Below are 13,688 nucleotides of genomic sequence, written 5' to 3'. Positions count from 1 at the left end.
AGCCGCAGCAAAGTTGCATGCAGCACCACAGCCTAAGACTGACTCGATGATGGGAGTGATTCAACTGTTTTTCTCTGATGTGCACAGGCTCCGGGCTTCTCCCTCCTTCCTTCCCTCCCTGTCTTAAGGCAGGCTGGCTGCAGGCAGGCTATACAGTCCTGTTTGGCTACCCAAACAATTTAGGACCCAGTGACTATTTCTTTGAGAACTGGGTGTTGGTGGATGATGCCCACAGCCAATCAGTGCCTTTCTAACTCATTCTCACAGCGATGTAAAGGAATCTAACAGTCCTGAGTCACTGCTCTGTGTGTGTGTGTTGTGAAAGAAACAACCACTATGCTGAAATGTATGGATGTGAAAGAAGTGACTTGAGTTCACAGTTGAAAGGGCACTTAAAAATGTTTTGGGTAGTTGAACATGAGTTTAGAGCAGTGCTTTTCTGTTGTGTCCATTCCCACACTCCCTGATTTACGGTCATGATCTTAAAGTCACTTACCTCAATTTCGCTTTTCTGTGCAATGAGGGTTGTTGCTGGAATAAAAAATGTGGCCCCAAAGGAGTTCTTCCCAAATCCCCCTACCCCGCCCCAGAAAAAGAGCTTTTGTGTGTTGCTTTTGGAACTCCCACATCCCAGGGTATAACCTCAAAGTTAAATTTCCTCAGTTTCCCAGTGCAATGGGTGCTGCTGTAGAGCAGAAATAATGCAGGTTCAAGGGAAGTACATTAGTGTGTCGGAGGGATCAGATCCATACTCTCCCTTGCCATCATGACTTCCATCAAATGATTTGCCAATTTGCCTCTGTGTGAAAAGTGTTGCCGTCTGCACCTCCCGCCACCCCCTTTTAAATGCCCTTTCCAGGATAAGATCTACATCACTCTCTCCCCCAACCCACTAGATCTAGTTGGCTGTGCCTACTGTAACTTCCCACCATTAGCTGCCCTGCCCTCTGCCCCAACAACCAGTGTGAGCACCAGCCGCCACTGAACAGTCTATATGCATTTTTTATGGATCTCGTGTGTACTGGGAATTAATTTTAGCTTTTGTGAACTGGCCCTGTGTTAACTGACCACACAAAATCAACAGGGACAAGCATATATTCTAGGACACAGACAGGGATTTTTTTTCCATCCCCCTCTCCCCCCACCCCGATCATTTCTCTCATTAAGATCTACAGCAAGGATAATTGTCAGGCCTGGCATTTAAACTATTTTCTCTACTGCTGTCAGAATAACAAACTGTCTCCAAAAACTGTCTCTGTTCAGAAAGAGCAATTTGGGAATTAAACTAATTAGATCAATAGTGCAAACTAAGAGAAATATTAAAACTGGGAAAGGCCAATATATTCCATTGAAACTCTTTTCATGTCAAAAACACATTTCCTCATGATAGCAAAAAGAATTGTGCTACCTGTTTTTTCATCATCTCAGCCCTGGTAATTAAGAAAAATCATCTCTAGCACTGCAGTCCTATACATATCTACTCAGAAGCAAATTCTGTTGACTTCAATTAGACTTACTTCCAGGTAAGTGTATATAGGATTGCTGGTTCATTGTTCAATAGCAAACCTTTAGCCACTTAAACGCAAAAAAGAAGAAGAAACTTAAGCCTGCCTCAAACACTTAGCAACATAAATTAACAATCTTGTATGAGTTGTGCAACGCCTTGAGAAACACCTTGAGCGTTACATTTAATGCACATAGAAGGATGAAAACAGGGTTTCCCCAACAGTAGAAAGTTTGCGCTAGTGGGAATGCACTGTTGGATGCAACCCATCATCTTTAACGTTATCAGTGTATAATCTTCTAATCCCAAAACAAATTGAACATAACCTTTGGATTGATTTGTTGTTTCAGGACCAATGCAAGAGACAATATATGACTTCTGGAGAATGGTCTGGCATGAAAATACAGCAAGCATAGTCATGGTGACAAATCTTGTGGAAGTGGGAAGGGTAAGAAAGTTCGGGGAGTCGTATATGTTCATATATTCCAGAAGGGTCAACAATATGAGGGTATGGTGGATGTACAGCATATTTGGTGACTTCTTGCAGTTTTAAACCCTGAGAATACAGAACTGTAATTAAGGCAATATCTGCCTTAAGAAGATTTTTGTTAAAAAAAATTCCACACTTAAAACAAAACCCAACTTTTTTGTTAACTTACTTAGTTGCAAGTCAGTCGTTCTTCTCTTAAACCCACTGAACAGTATAAGTGTTGTAAAAAGAGCCAGTGGTATACAGATTAGAATACCACAGATTAGACTAGGACTGGGAATTCACTGGGAAATCCAGATTCAAATCCTCACCCATGTGGTATGAGAGATATGTGATTGGATTTTTTTCTCTTCCTACAACACCTTGGTGGGTTGGATTTGGATCAGGGGAGGGTTTTAGCCCCCTACTACACTGATTCCCTGATGAAATTGGGGAATGGGAACCATTTTGAGCTGTAGGCCTAGTAATTCATTTGCATGATATGCTGACTAGATCACCTAGCTTTTGCTTAGTGAACCTGTGCTTTTAGTTTCTTTAGTTACAGAAATAATAAGGGGAAGCAATGCCAACTTCTGGGTTTTACAAATTAGAAGTAGTTTAGCTCACATGCACTTTTATTTTAAGAAGTTGACTAGGGCCTTAGCTAGACCTACCTGTCTAGTGGGACAGAGGGGTGAAGATATCGTAATTTTTTTGTCATGAGATCTCCCCCTCTGTTCACATGCAGCGCGCAACAAGCTCAGAGGGAGAGGCGTCATGCCTGCCAATTTTTTTCTTAAAGGAGAAGATGCACTCGTGTGCAAAAGTTTTTTTTTAAAAAAAAAATTCCCCGCTCCCCCCCACCCCACCTCCAATGGGCACAGTGCTCCTGAGGAGCTCTGTGCCCCATGCGCGGGTTCCGGCTCCTTGTGAGGAACCAGGACAAACCGCAACGCCCAGTCACACATTCCGCGGTCTCAGGGTCAGCCTGGGACCGTGGAAAAACCAGGCTCAAAGGGTAGGATGAGATCCCAGGGCAAGGGAAGGATCATCCCTCCTTGATCCCAGGATCCCCTGTGCATCATGTGAACGCACAGAGACGATCCCAGGGATCACCCAGGGATATCGCCCCATCTAGCTATGGCCTGGTCAACTAAAGTTATTGATGTCTGTTTTTTATTTATGTATTTTTACTGTATCAGCAGCAATGATGCAGATTAAGATGTTTAAAATGGCCTAGGGAATGAGCTGTTCAATTTCCTGTGAAAATCTCAAACTTCATCAACTACATTGTCAACACCTCCAGGAACAGTGCATTTATTAGCTGCTGAAAGAGTGGGAAATTGTAGATATACTTTGGTGTAGCTACAACAGTTATGATGCACATTTTTAATTTCTGGGCAATACATGAAAAATAAATGTGTCAACTTTACATGAAAATTTCCCATGAAAAATAAATGTGTCGACTATAGGGTGATCAATTAATGTCTCAGTAATATGAGTAAACATGTTGTTTCCAGGTTCCTTATTGTAAATTCTGTGTTTAGAATGGATTTGTTGTTGTTTTGCTCATTCTTTATTGTGAGTTTAAATCCTACTGCTTAGACATCTAAGTGCCTGAGCCTGCTCACAAATCAGGAAACAGGACCACATTTCGACAACACTGTAGTACGATTTGTGAGTACAATTAAGTGCTGTTACAAAAGCACAAAGATGCAACCAATTGGGCTGGCTAAAAAAGCTAGTGTGAGGCCATTGATACCAAATGGATTGATACATTAACTTACCTACTTATATTCAAACTAAAGCAAAAAGTTAAAACTAATTTATCGATATGAAACTTTCCAGTACAGTTTATCCCAAATAGAGCAAGGTACTGGTTCCCCTTTATTTGGCACTGGTTAGGCCTCATCTTGAATACTAAGTCCAGTTCTGGGAACCACAGTTCAAGAAGGATGCAGACAAGCTGGAGCATGTTCAGAGGAGGGCAATGGAAACAAAGCCCTATGAGGACAGACTGAAAGAACTGGCATCTTTAGTCTGGAGAGAAGACTGAGGGGAGACATGATAGCACCCTTCAAATACTTGAAAGGTTGTCACACAGAGGAGGGCCAGACAGGATCTCTTCTCGATCATCCCACAGTGTAGAACATGGAATCATGGGCTCAAGTTACAGGAAGCCAGATTCCGGCTAGACATCAGGAAAGACTTTCTGACTGTTAGAGCAGTATGATAATGGAACCAATGACCTAGGGAAGTAGTGGGCTCTCCCACACTAGAGGCATTCAGAGGCAGCTGGACAGCCATCTGTCAGATATGTTTTAAGGTGGATTCCTGCATTGAGCAGGGGGTTGGACTCAATGGCCTTATAGGCCCCTTTCAGCTCTACTGTTCTATGATTCTATGATCTATCTGCTAGCCATATTCCACAAAATGGAATATATTTTGAGAGATGGCTGGACAAGCAGTCTAGCTAAAACAACCTTTTTGCAGCTTCCCATTTTGAGCTTTGCATTTGTAGTTTTCTGATTTCTTCACTGTGCACCCACTTCAAAATTATTTTTATTATTAATATTAATTCCTTTCTTCCTGTTAACGGCATCACATCAGTCCATTTCCATCAGTAAAGACCTTAATATTTTCCCCAGTACTAAAAAAAAAATGGATTTATCAATCCATGTCTTCTGTACACTGAATTCTTCCTTCCCAGGATCTCATGATTTAAACCAGTCTTCCCCGACATGGTGCCCCAAAGATGTGTTGGATTACAACTCCCATGGTCCACAAGGGCAATGCTGGCTGGAGTGATGGGACATGTAGTCCAACTCATCTGGAGAGAACAGATTGGGGAAGGCTAATTTAGACAATTTATCACTGTTTTCCTGTATTTAATTCTCCATTTGTAGAGCTGTAGATAGTTCCAATTGTTTCCACCTCTGATCAGTAAGTATTCATGCAGGTACTGAGTCATCTTAACTTTATATTTTGACATCAGCTTTTCCAAATATAATAATCCTACAACTGGGTTATGGGGTACTTAACTGTACCCCCATACTCTCTAGAGGTATTACAAAACATCCAAATACGGTTATGCTAACTAAATGGCACGGTATTCTACTTTGTCACAGGATTTGCTTCTCACTAACCCTCAACCATTAGATTTTTTTTTCCTCTGGGCCAAACAAAATGTTATGCTTAATATGAGGTGTCTATTCTTTTTCCTTATTCAGAAATAAATGTAGGGTATCTTACCTGGTTTGGGGGCCCTAGAAGGGCATTACTTGAGGGGTATGGGGCTTTTAACCTTTTGCCCCCAGTGTGGTCCCAACCTGTGCCTGCCTTTTGCGTTAAAAAAGCTCCCATTGAAATGAATGGGGCTTCCCCCTTCCGTGCATATTGTAGGCATGAAGACCGCTATCCAGATTGGGGCTGCAGTGGGGAATAAAGGGTTAAGTCCCTCAACTGAAACCCTGAGCTTACTTTTAAATAACAAGGAAGAACAGAATAGTAGCTACATACTATGAAATGAAAGTAACATTTAGTTCAACCCAATTTATCTCTAGTAGGAACAAAATAATTTTGTACATAGAATCCACTTGTTCTGGTTATAGATCCAATGCAGGTATCATATTTTGTATTAAGCATGACTATCTTGCTTAGCGAGAGTGATGAATGGGCAACCTGTTTCCAAACCTAGAGACCTTAGTCATGTACTAGCTCTTACAAATGGTATCTGTCACACAAGCAGGAGTAGTCTGGAACCTCTTTCTTCCCTAGTTATGATTGCAGAGGAGAGCACAATACCAGTTCCAAATCAGTCCCACACCCTGCTATCACTTTATGTAAACCAGTAAGATCCAGTTTAGGGCAGAGCACTGTGTTTCTCCAAAAGGGGAAAATGTGTGTGTTTTCCACTGCAACATGGGAAAACGTTCTCTTAGCATGTTTGCTCAGCAGTAAAAAACCACCTTCACTGTGTTCAGAGGGGTTTAATCCCAAGTAAGTGTGCATAGCAGAACATTCTTTATTAACAGACCAAACACAAAAGTTTGGCAATTAATCCCCACAGGAAAGGTGGTGAAGCAATTGGCAACGGAACGTTAATTCATGTACAAATGGTGTTTCCTGTCTATCACCACCGAGGTACATAGAGCTCTATTATCCATCTGATAGTAATGTCTTTAGCCGGATTTTTCTTTGGGTTTTGTTTTCAGTATCATGTTTTGACAAGAGGTCAGATTCCTGCCATGCCACCGGCGTAACTTTTCTTGACTTCGGAGTTTCCCCCCAATATTTTTTGTTGCTCTTGGTGCTGCTCGCTGCTGCGTTTGTTATTTGACTTACAGATTTGTTTGGAGACCACCTGCCCGTTTTCAACCCCAAAGCAAGAGAGGGGAGGGGGCTGTGGGGGAGGGGCGGAAGGGGCCCGGGAAAGAAACAGGGCTACTTTCTGTTGCTGTTGTTGTCGTTGCTCCAGGAAAGAAAAGGCCTCTTTAACACATTTGCCACATAACTTGTGTTTGTCCTTCATGAATTAATCATGAAGGGGGCGTACGCGTATTTGTTTATCCGGACTGGAGAGTCATTAAATTTGTGCTCGGATATAGCTTTTGCCCCGGAGCTCTATGCATCAGGATGGTTTTAATTGCAGGCAGAGGAGCCACCGGGAGGCTTTCCCTCTTGCAGGCACCTGCTACAGATGATTCAGTCCCTCATTCGCCTCTAGCAGGGCCTGGATACATCTGCCAATACCTGTCATTATCTGAGGCAGGCTTGTCAAAATCCCTGCATCCTTTAAGCTCTCCAGAGTTCCAGCAAGGGACCCCTGTCAGTTTTCCTGGCACTTGTAAGCCGTCGTGCACCTGCTACTTAAATGGCAGCAAAATGTGTTTTGATTGTTTTCCTTCTTTAATGAACCTACCTGAGGGACATTTAGCTCTTTACTGATCGCATGTTACTGAGTCGCTCACATTTACACTGTGTTTGTGTGGAGAGACGAAAAAGCAAAGAAACGCCCGCCCCCCCATCCCTGGCATTCTTATGCCATTATACTGTTCCATCTGCCGTAGGTCCTATGACAAAAATTGGCAGAAGTCCCCCAGGAGTGTTTTGCTCTGGTAATTTACTCTAATGATTTCTAAACATATTTAGCCAGCTTTATGAAGACCTCATTAGAATGTGACTGAATTCTAAAAATGCAAATGGCGTCTCATTATAATTTAGGGGAGCCATTATTGAGCTCCTGCGAAAAAATTCTTTGAAAAGTGATATGTGATACAAGACGTGGCTCCCACAGACCATGCATGCACAGAAGCAGGATCCTAGAACTTTTCCGGCAGATAGAAATTGCTGGATGAGCAGTGACCCTTTGTAGATCCTGGAGGAAAGATCCATGAGCAGGTATCAGGAGGACTGGCAACCTTAGAGTCGCAAGGCAGGGCCCAGTCTGTGTACCACTGTGTACCACTGTGTATCACTGTGGCAAAACCAGCTATACACAAAGAAAACTCCATTATACCAATACACCAGATCATATCCTGACTCATACAGTGGCCTCTGGGCCAGGCCTACTTATTGTTCTGAGTAACTAGAAGCCTCTGCTCTTGCTTCTCCTTCTTTGTCCCACCACTTTTGCTTTGCTTCATTCTACCCTAAGTTCCACCCAAACAGGATTTCATGCCAGCATACAGAATTGTCACTGATCTCATGCTTACAGATTTCTCTCCATTCCACCCAAACTGCCTGGATGATCAATTCTGTTCATACTGTTTCCACATGCTTGTTTTTATATTTTTATGGTTTTAAATTTTGTATATTAATTTTTAATGTCCAGTCTTTTAATCTTTGTAAACCGCCTAGAGAGCTTTGGCTATGGGGCGGTATATAAATGCAATAAATAAATAAGAGGAGCAATTCCAGAAATATTATTTATCTGTCTTGCAGGTCAAGGGGAGTTGTGATATTTATTTCCACTCTCCGGATCCACTGCACACAACTATTAACTGCACATTATTAACTGAGTGCAAGAATTGTTCAGCACAGTTATCTTTGGGTCGGCGCCAATGTATTTAACAACACAAACCCAATAACTTTATCCCTGTCTTGGGCTGCAGTGACATATACAGGGTTGTTGTTGTTGTTTTTAAGGGTCAGAATCCAAAGGAGTAAGATGCATGCAGTCTAAACAGTTTTTAGACTGTTGGTCGTTTTATTATGGTTTTAATTTTTGTGAACCGCCCAGAGAGCTTTGGCTTTTGGGCGGTATAAAAATGTAATAAATGAATAATAATAAAAAACATATGCAGCTGGAGATTTGTGTGTGTGTGGTTTTGCTGCAGCAGTCCCACTGCCAAAGAGGCAAGCCACATTCAATAGCCATAATATGCATGCTTACCTAGGAGCACGTCCCGTTGAACACAGTGTGCATTGTAATTGCGTTGTAAACTTTACACTTGCATTGTAAAGTTGCATGCTTACCTGAAACTAAGCCCCATTAAACACGATGGGATTGACTTCTAAGTAAACACGAATAAAATTACACCGCTAAAATAGAAGGATGCATCTCAGCAGTGGGAACTGCTGCAAAAGAAAGCTCAGGCTGTGTGCACAGTTCTCCTTCAAGCACAGAACACTTCTTTATATGCTCATTGAAGCCAGTACAATGGCTTAACACTAAAACATTCAAATAGTAATTTAATTCTGAAAATCATCATAAGTAGAATCCATGTTATTCTTAAATTCATTTATCCTACTGATGACCTTTTAAAAACAAGAAATGTAAACAACTGCGGTTCCCCAGTAGAAATGAAGGCAGATTTGATAGATTGCTAAACAAGAGAGATGCTTCATAAAATTCAAGAGTTTAAAATCATCTTTAATCTGACACATCAGTAAATAGGGTATTATGTCTTGCCAGTCAAATCTGAGTTCTGCGTTTTAAACATACAACCAGAAATAACAAGTTGGCTTTATTCCATCATGCATAGCAGGGAAGGAATCCTTGGGGAGAGTAATTGGCTGTTATTCTCCAAGAAGCTAGAGAGACTCTTTTGTAATTATTTAATAAAGATGTCCCCAAATCAACAACGCTTGCCTCACTGAGCAAGGCACCATAAAACATATGCAGAAGCTTGCCCTTTGTAATAGCAAGAAAAGGTCTGATTGGTTTTCCGTTTTTCTTAAATGCCGTTTTTACTAGGTAAGATGTTCTAGAATAGCCTTCTGGACCTCATCTCCCATCTTTCCTATGCTGACTGAGAATGATGGGGCTTGTGGCACTAGATTGGGGAAGGCTGTTCTACTTACTTATTATTTCCTTTACTTATTATATTTATATCCCGCCTTTTTTCCTCCAAAGAACCCAAGGTGGCGTACATTATCCTCCTGCTCCTCTCCATTTTATTCTCACATCAGCAACAACCCTGTGAGGTAGGCTGGGCTGAGAGTCTGTGACTGACCCAAAGTCACCCAGTGGGTTTCCATGGTTGAATGGGGACAAGAACTCGGATCTCCCAACTCCCAGTCCAACACTTTAGCCACTACACCACACTGTTTCTAGAATATATAAGATAAGGATCAATAGAGATCTATATGTTACACCTTACTAAACTGATTGAAGGCAACAATTTTAAAAGTACAAATAACTGGTTTGAGAAGTACACATACAAGTGGAAAAGTCTTCTGGTTCTCAGACACCCAGAACAGACCATAATCCTCCTGCGTGTGTCCTTTGGCAAAATGGCTTCAGGCTCTTTTCTGCACTGCTACATTGTGCATAGATTTTATATTATAATTTAGGTATAATCTAATTTTCTCCCATGTAATTCCTAGCACAGACAGAAAAGAAAGTTGGGAGCAAACTACATATGACATTTAATGCATCTTTACATTTAAAGTGCAAGGTTGTTTTTTAAAATTTAAATTGCATCAAGCTGGGGAATCTAAAAGTCAATGGTATTAGAGCGGGAGGAATGGGGAGAGAATTTATTCCTCCCCATCCTATTACAATCCTGAGGAAAAGCCCTCTTCTGAAGTTGGGATTGACTTTGGGTGAAAATGCCCCATTGGCAACTGGTAAGGCTCAGCTAGGTGGATCAATGGTTTGCCTTGATATAAGGCAACTTCTTGTGTTCACGAGTAAAAACTCTCTGGCAAAACTCAGTTCGTCAATAGAACACCTAGAAGAAGAAAAAAGTTCAAGATTTTTCAACATATAAGAACAGGTTGTTTTTTAGCAACCTGTATCTAGCATCAGCTCCTGAGGAAGGATTTTGTTAAATCTGAAACGTCGAGCCTTTTACAAAAAAGAACCATTAAATTTTTTAGCTGTTTTCAGGAACACCAGAGCTTGCCTCCCGTTCTTTTTCCGTCTAGTGGTGCTTTTCTTCCCTGTAACTACACGTCAGCTTTTGGAGGTCGGAAGCTTGTCCAGCCCTAATTTCTTTTTAATGCCAACAGTCTGCTAGATGCTGTGTGTCTACTGCCATTCTGATCCATTCTGGCAGTTTTGCTGTGGATTTCAGTGAGAGTTGTATTGAGCCCAAACTGCATTCACTAAGACAATATTCCTGCTTTCTGACAAAAGAACAGGATATTCTGCTCTATATCTGTTTAAATATAATTATTTATATTTAAATATTTTTATTTAAAGTGAATACATGACTAATTTTCACAGTTGGTGTCAGTGTGTATGTGTGTATTGTGTGTGTGTGTGTGTGTGTGTGTGTGTGAGTGTGTGTGTGTTGCGTAGTGTGTATGTACAGAAATCTAGACATCCTGATTCCAAACTTCGGAAGACTTCCTTATGGAATGGCCTTTGTATCTTGCAGTCAGAAAGTCTGGCTGCCAATTTATTCGTGATGTTTGTTAGAAGAATAATCAGAATTCCTGAGGAGAGGCATCCCAGTAGATCCTTACAACTGTGCTTGCTAACTACTACCATCTTTGGCATTTGGCATTTATTACAATAATACCCATGACAGTCTCCCAACATAATTGCAAGCATGCTTTCAGGAAGCTTAATGGCCTAGCTGAAGAGGAAGCTATCAGCTGAGCTTAACACTGGAAGTAACACGCAGTGACATTTAGCTACTGTGGCTCATACACATGTCCATGAGCTTTGGCAGCAAAATATTGTCATTGTCAACATGACTTGGAAATTTGCTGGATAACATGGGATGCCCTGCTCATCATTACTGTGGACATCTGTACTTGAATTGATTTGTACATACCGTAGTCCAGTCACTATGTATGTCCTGGTGCGAAAAGCCATTCATGAAACATATTTGGTTAATAGTGAACTCAGTTATGTTGTATACATGGTGTGAAGTACACTGTTTTGCACCACCCAGCTGTTCTTGGCCAATGTTGTACTGGCACATAGTCATTGCACATAGTCGCTAAAAGGAGCTTTGGGAAATTTTAAAACTAATATATAGTCCTGTGACTGCAAATTATTTCTGCTGCAAATCAAATGATTAATCATAAAATAATTGAAAAGTTACACTTTCTTGTTAATTCCCCTGGATTCTCTGTAGAGACCAAGGGCACCTTTTGCAAAACAAGAAACTAAACAAACCAACTGCATGTTTGGAAGCCCACAGGGAAATAGTAATGAAGTCAGAGAACTAAAAGAGGAAGGATTCCCCCTTCTCTCTGCCTCCAGTCCTCCATTCACTAAACTGTTTTTGACTTTAAAAGAGGCCATTGGCCTTTTAAAATGTATCACCCCTATTCATGTTATGTATCGAGCTAGACAATAAGTTCTAGCTATGTTCTTGGCCTCCTGGTGTCAAGTTGGAGAACCTCTCAGGGCCTAGGAAGCAATGGCTGCTTCCTGAATGTAACATCATAAATTGTGGATTGTGCTGTCAAGCATCAGACAACGCAAAAGATTGATGCAATGCTACAGTTTCAGTTGGCAATGACAAACTACCTGGAGTCATCCTCTCCAGATACAGCAAAGAAAGCTCCATTGCAAAGATCAGTTCCTGAATAAAGGCATTTCAGCCATCATGCCCTGGTGCAGTGCTAGAAACTTGATATATACAAGTAATCTGATAATATAACTCATAGGCATGATAGCAGGATAGATTTACCCTACTTGCCTCATGCAACCTGGTACTGTAGCTATATCAGACAAGACAAGCTGGGCCCCACAGTAGCTGTGTGTGCCACTGAGGTGCCTGATGGATCAAGTTGCCAGACAAATCCTAGAAGTCCTGTTTCATGATAAGGTACTTATCTTGCACCTAAACAGCTTTGACACTGTGAACCTAACAGTTGGGAGTGCAAGTGAGTGTACATGTTTTCACCAACAGGTCATTGAGTCAGGGCTTAGTGCCCACCTCACTTTCTCCTATATGAGTGAATGGTTGCCACTTACTTCTCTGAGTAAAAGTAAAGCCCTGCACTTGGGATATTGTTTCTGGGAGGGCAAAGTTTCCTTTCCATAAAATATACATTTTGTATGCATTTTTTTTGAGCCGAGAACTTCCCAGGATACACAAATCACTTTTATATAAGCAATATAAGAAGGGTGGGTGGGGAATCCCAAATCTGACATATTACTATGAGGCTAATAAGCTCAAACATATTATTCCCTTGCTGGAAGAAGATTTCTCTAAACAGTGGGTCAAGATGGAAGGGATAAAGAGTGAGGGAGTTCCAGTTAGCATCTAGCCATTCTGGAAACATAACTTTCTATTATTAGAGCGGGTACAGAATCCATTCACATTGTCCACATTGAATGTGTGGAAATCGAGAATGGAAATATTAACCCCAGGGCTCTCGCCGCTAATTCTGATTGCTCACCATCCGTCTTTCAAAAGCAGATTAACATCAGTGGAAAAGGCCAAGTGGAAATCCAAAGAATTTTATCGCCTTATGGATTTCTTTAAAAATAGGCAATTGATCAGTCAGGAATGATTGAAAGAAAAATTAGGCCAGGAGAGGATACAGTGGTTAAAAATTGTACAAGTGTGTGCCTTTCCCTCCCAGCCAGTAATTCAAACTGTGGCTACTAGGAATTTATTCAGGTTCGAACAGGAGGTGGCAAGATATACAGGAGCAACAAAGTGCTTAACATCTAATTTATATAAGTGATTAGTAGCTCAGGAAACAGGGATAAATGACCCTCTCCAGACAGTCTGGGAAACGGATCTTGGAATCCCTATAGAGGGGGGGGAATGAAATGCATTGTGGGACAGGTGTCCATGTAAAATGATATCAATTAAAAATAGGGATTTAATGTTAAAACTGACCCACAGATGGTATCTCACACCAAGGAAATTATCAGTGATGAGCACAGGGGCATCCCCGGTGTGTTGGAGGGGGTGCTCAGGCACAGGAACATACTTACATATGTGGTGGACCTGCCCTAGGGTATATCATTTCTGGATATTAGTCTTTCAAGAGACAAGTTCGATAACAGGACAGTGGGTTCATCCATCCCTTCACCTGGCCTTGCTAAATTTATATATAGATTTAGATAACAACTTGCTAAGTAAAGAATTAGTGAGTCATCTATAGTTAGCAGCAAGATGGTTGATAGCCAAGTATTGGAAAGACGGTAAAGGGCTTAAAATCAAAAACTGTTAACAGAAAGTTTGGCAGATCACTCTCTTAGAGAAATTGTCTCAAAAGTTCAGGATCGCTCGAGGACAATTAGATGGCGAGAAGTTTGAAGGGATATGGAGGAAATTTATTGAATATGTA

General features: G+C 41.2%; 1 protein-coding gene across 5 annotated transcripts in view; it reads left to right on the top strand.

Moving 5' to 3' along the window:
• Positions 1 to 13,688, top strand: part of PTPRM (protein tyrosine phosphatase receptor type M) — a 527,195-nt gene that overhangs the window by 486,066 nt on the left and 27,441 nt on the right. For all 5 annotated transcript variants that reach the window (XM_063130578.1, XM_063130575.1, XM_063130573.1 and 2 more), the window contains one exon: positions 1,855 to 1,952. In XM_063130578.1, coding sequence (XP_062986648.1) covers positions 1,855 to 1,952 — 98 coding nt within the window. The remainder of the gene's footprint in view (positions 1 to 1,854; positions 1,953 to 13,688) is intronic.

Source organism: Elgaria multicarinata, chromosome 7 (assembly GCF_023053635.1).
Source record: "Elgaria multicarinata webbii isolate HBS135686 ecotype San Diego chromosome 7, rElgMul1.1.pri, whole genome shotgun sequence".
NCBI lineage: Eukaryota > Metazoa > Chordata > Lepidosauria > Squamata > Anguidae > Elgaria > Elgaria multicarinata.
The sequence above is the reverse complement of the archived record's forward strand: the minus strand, read 5'-3'. Positions and strand labels throughout refer to the sequence as shown.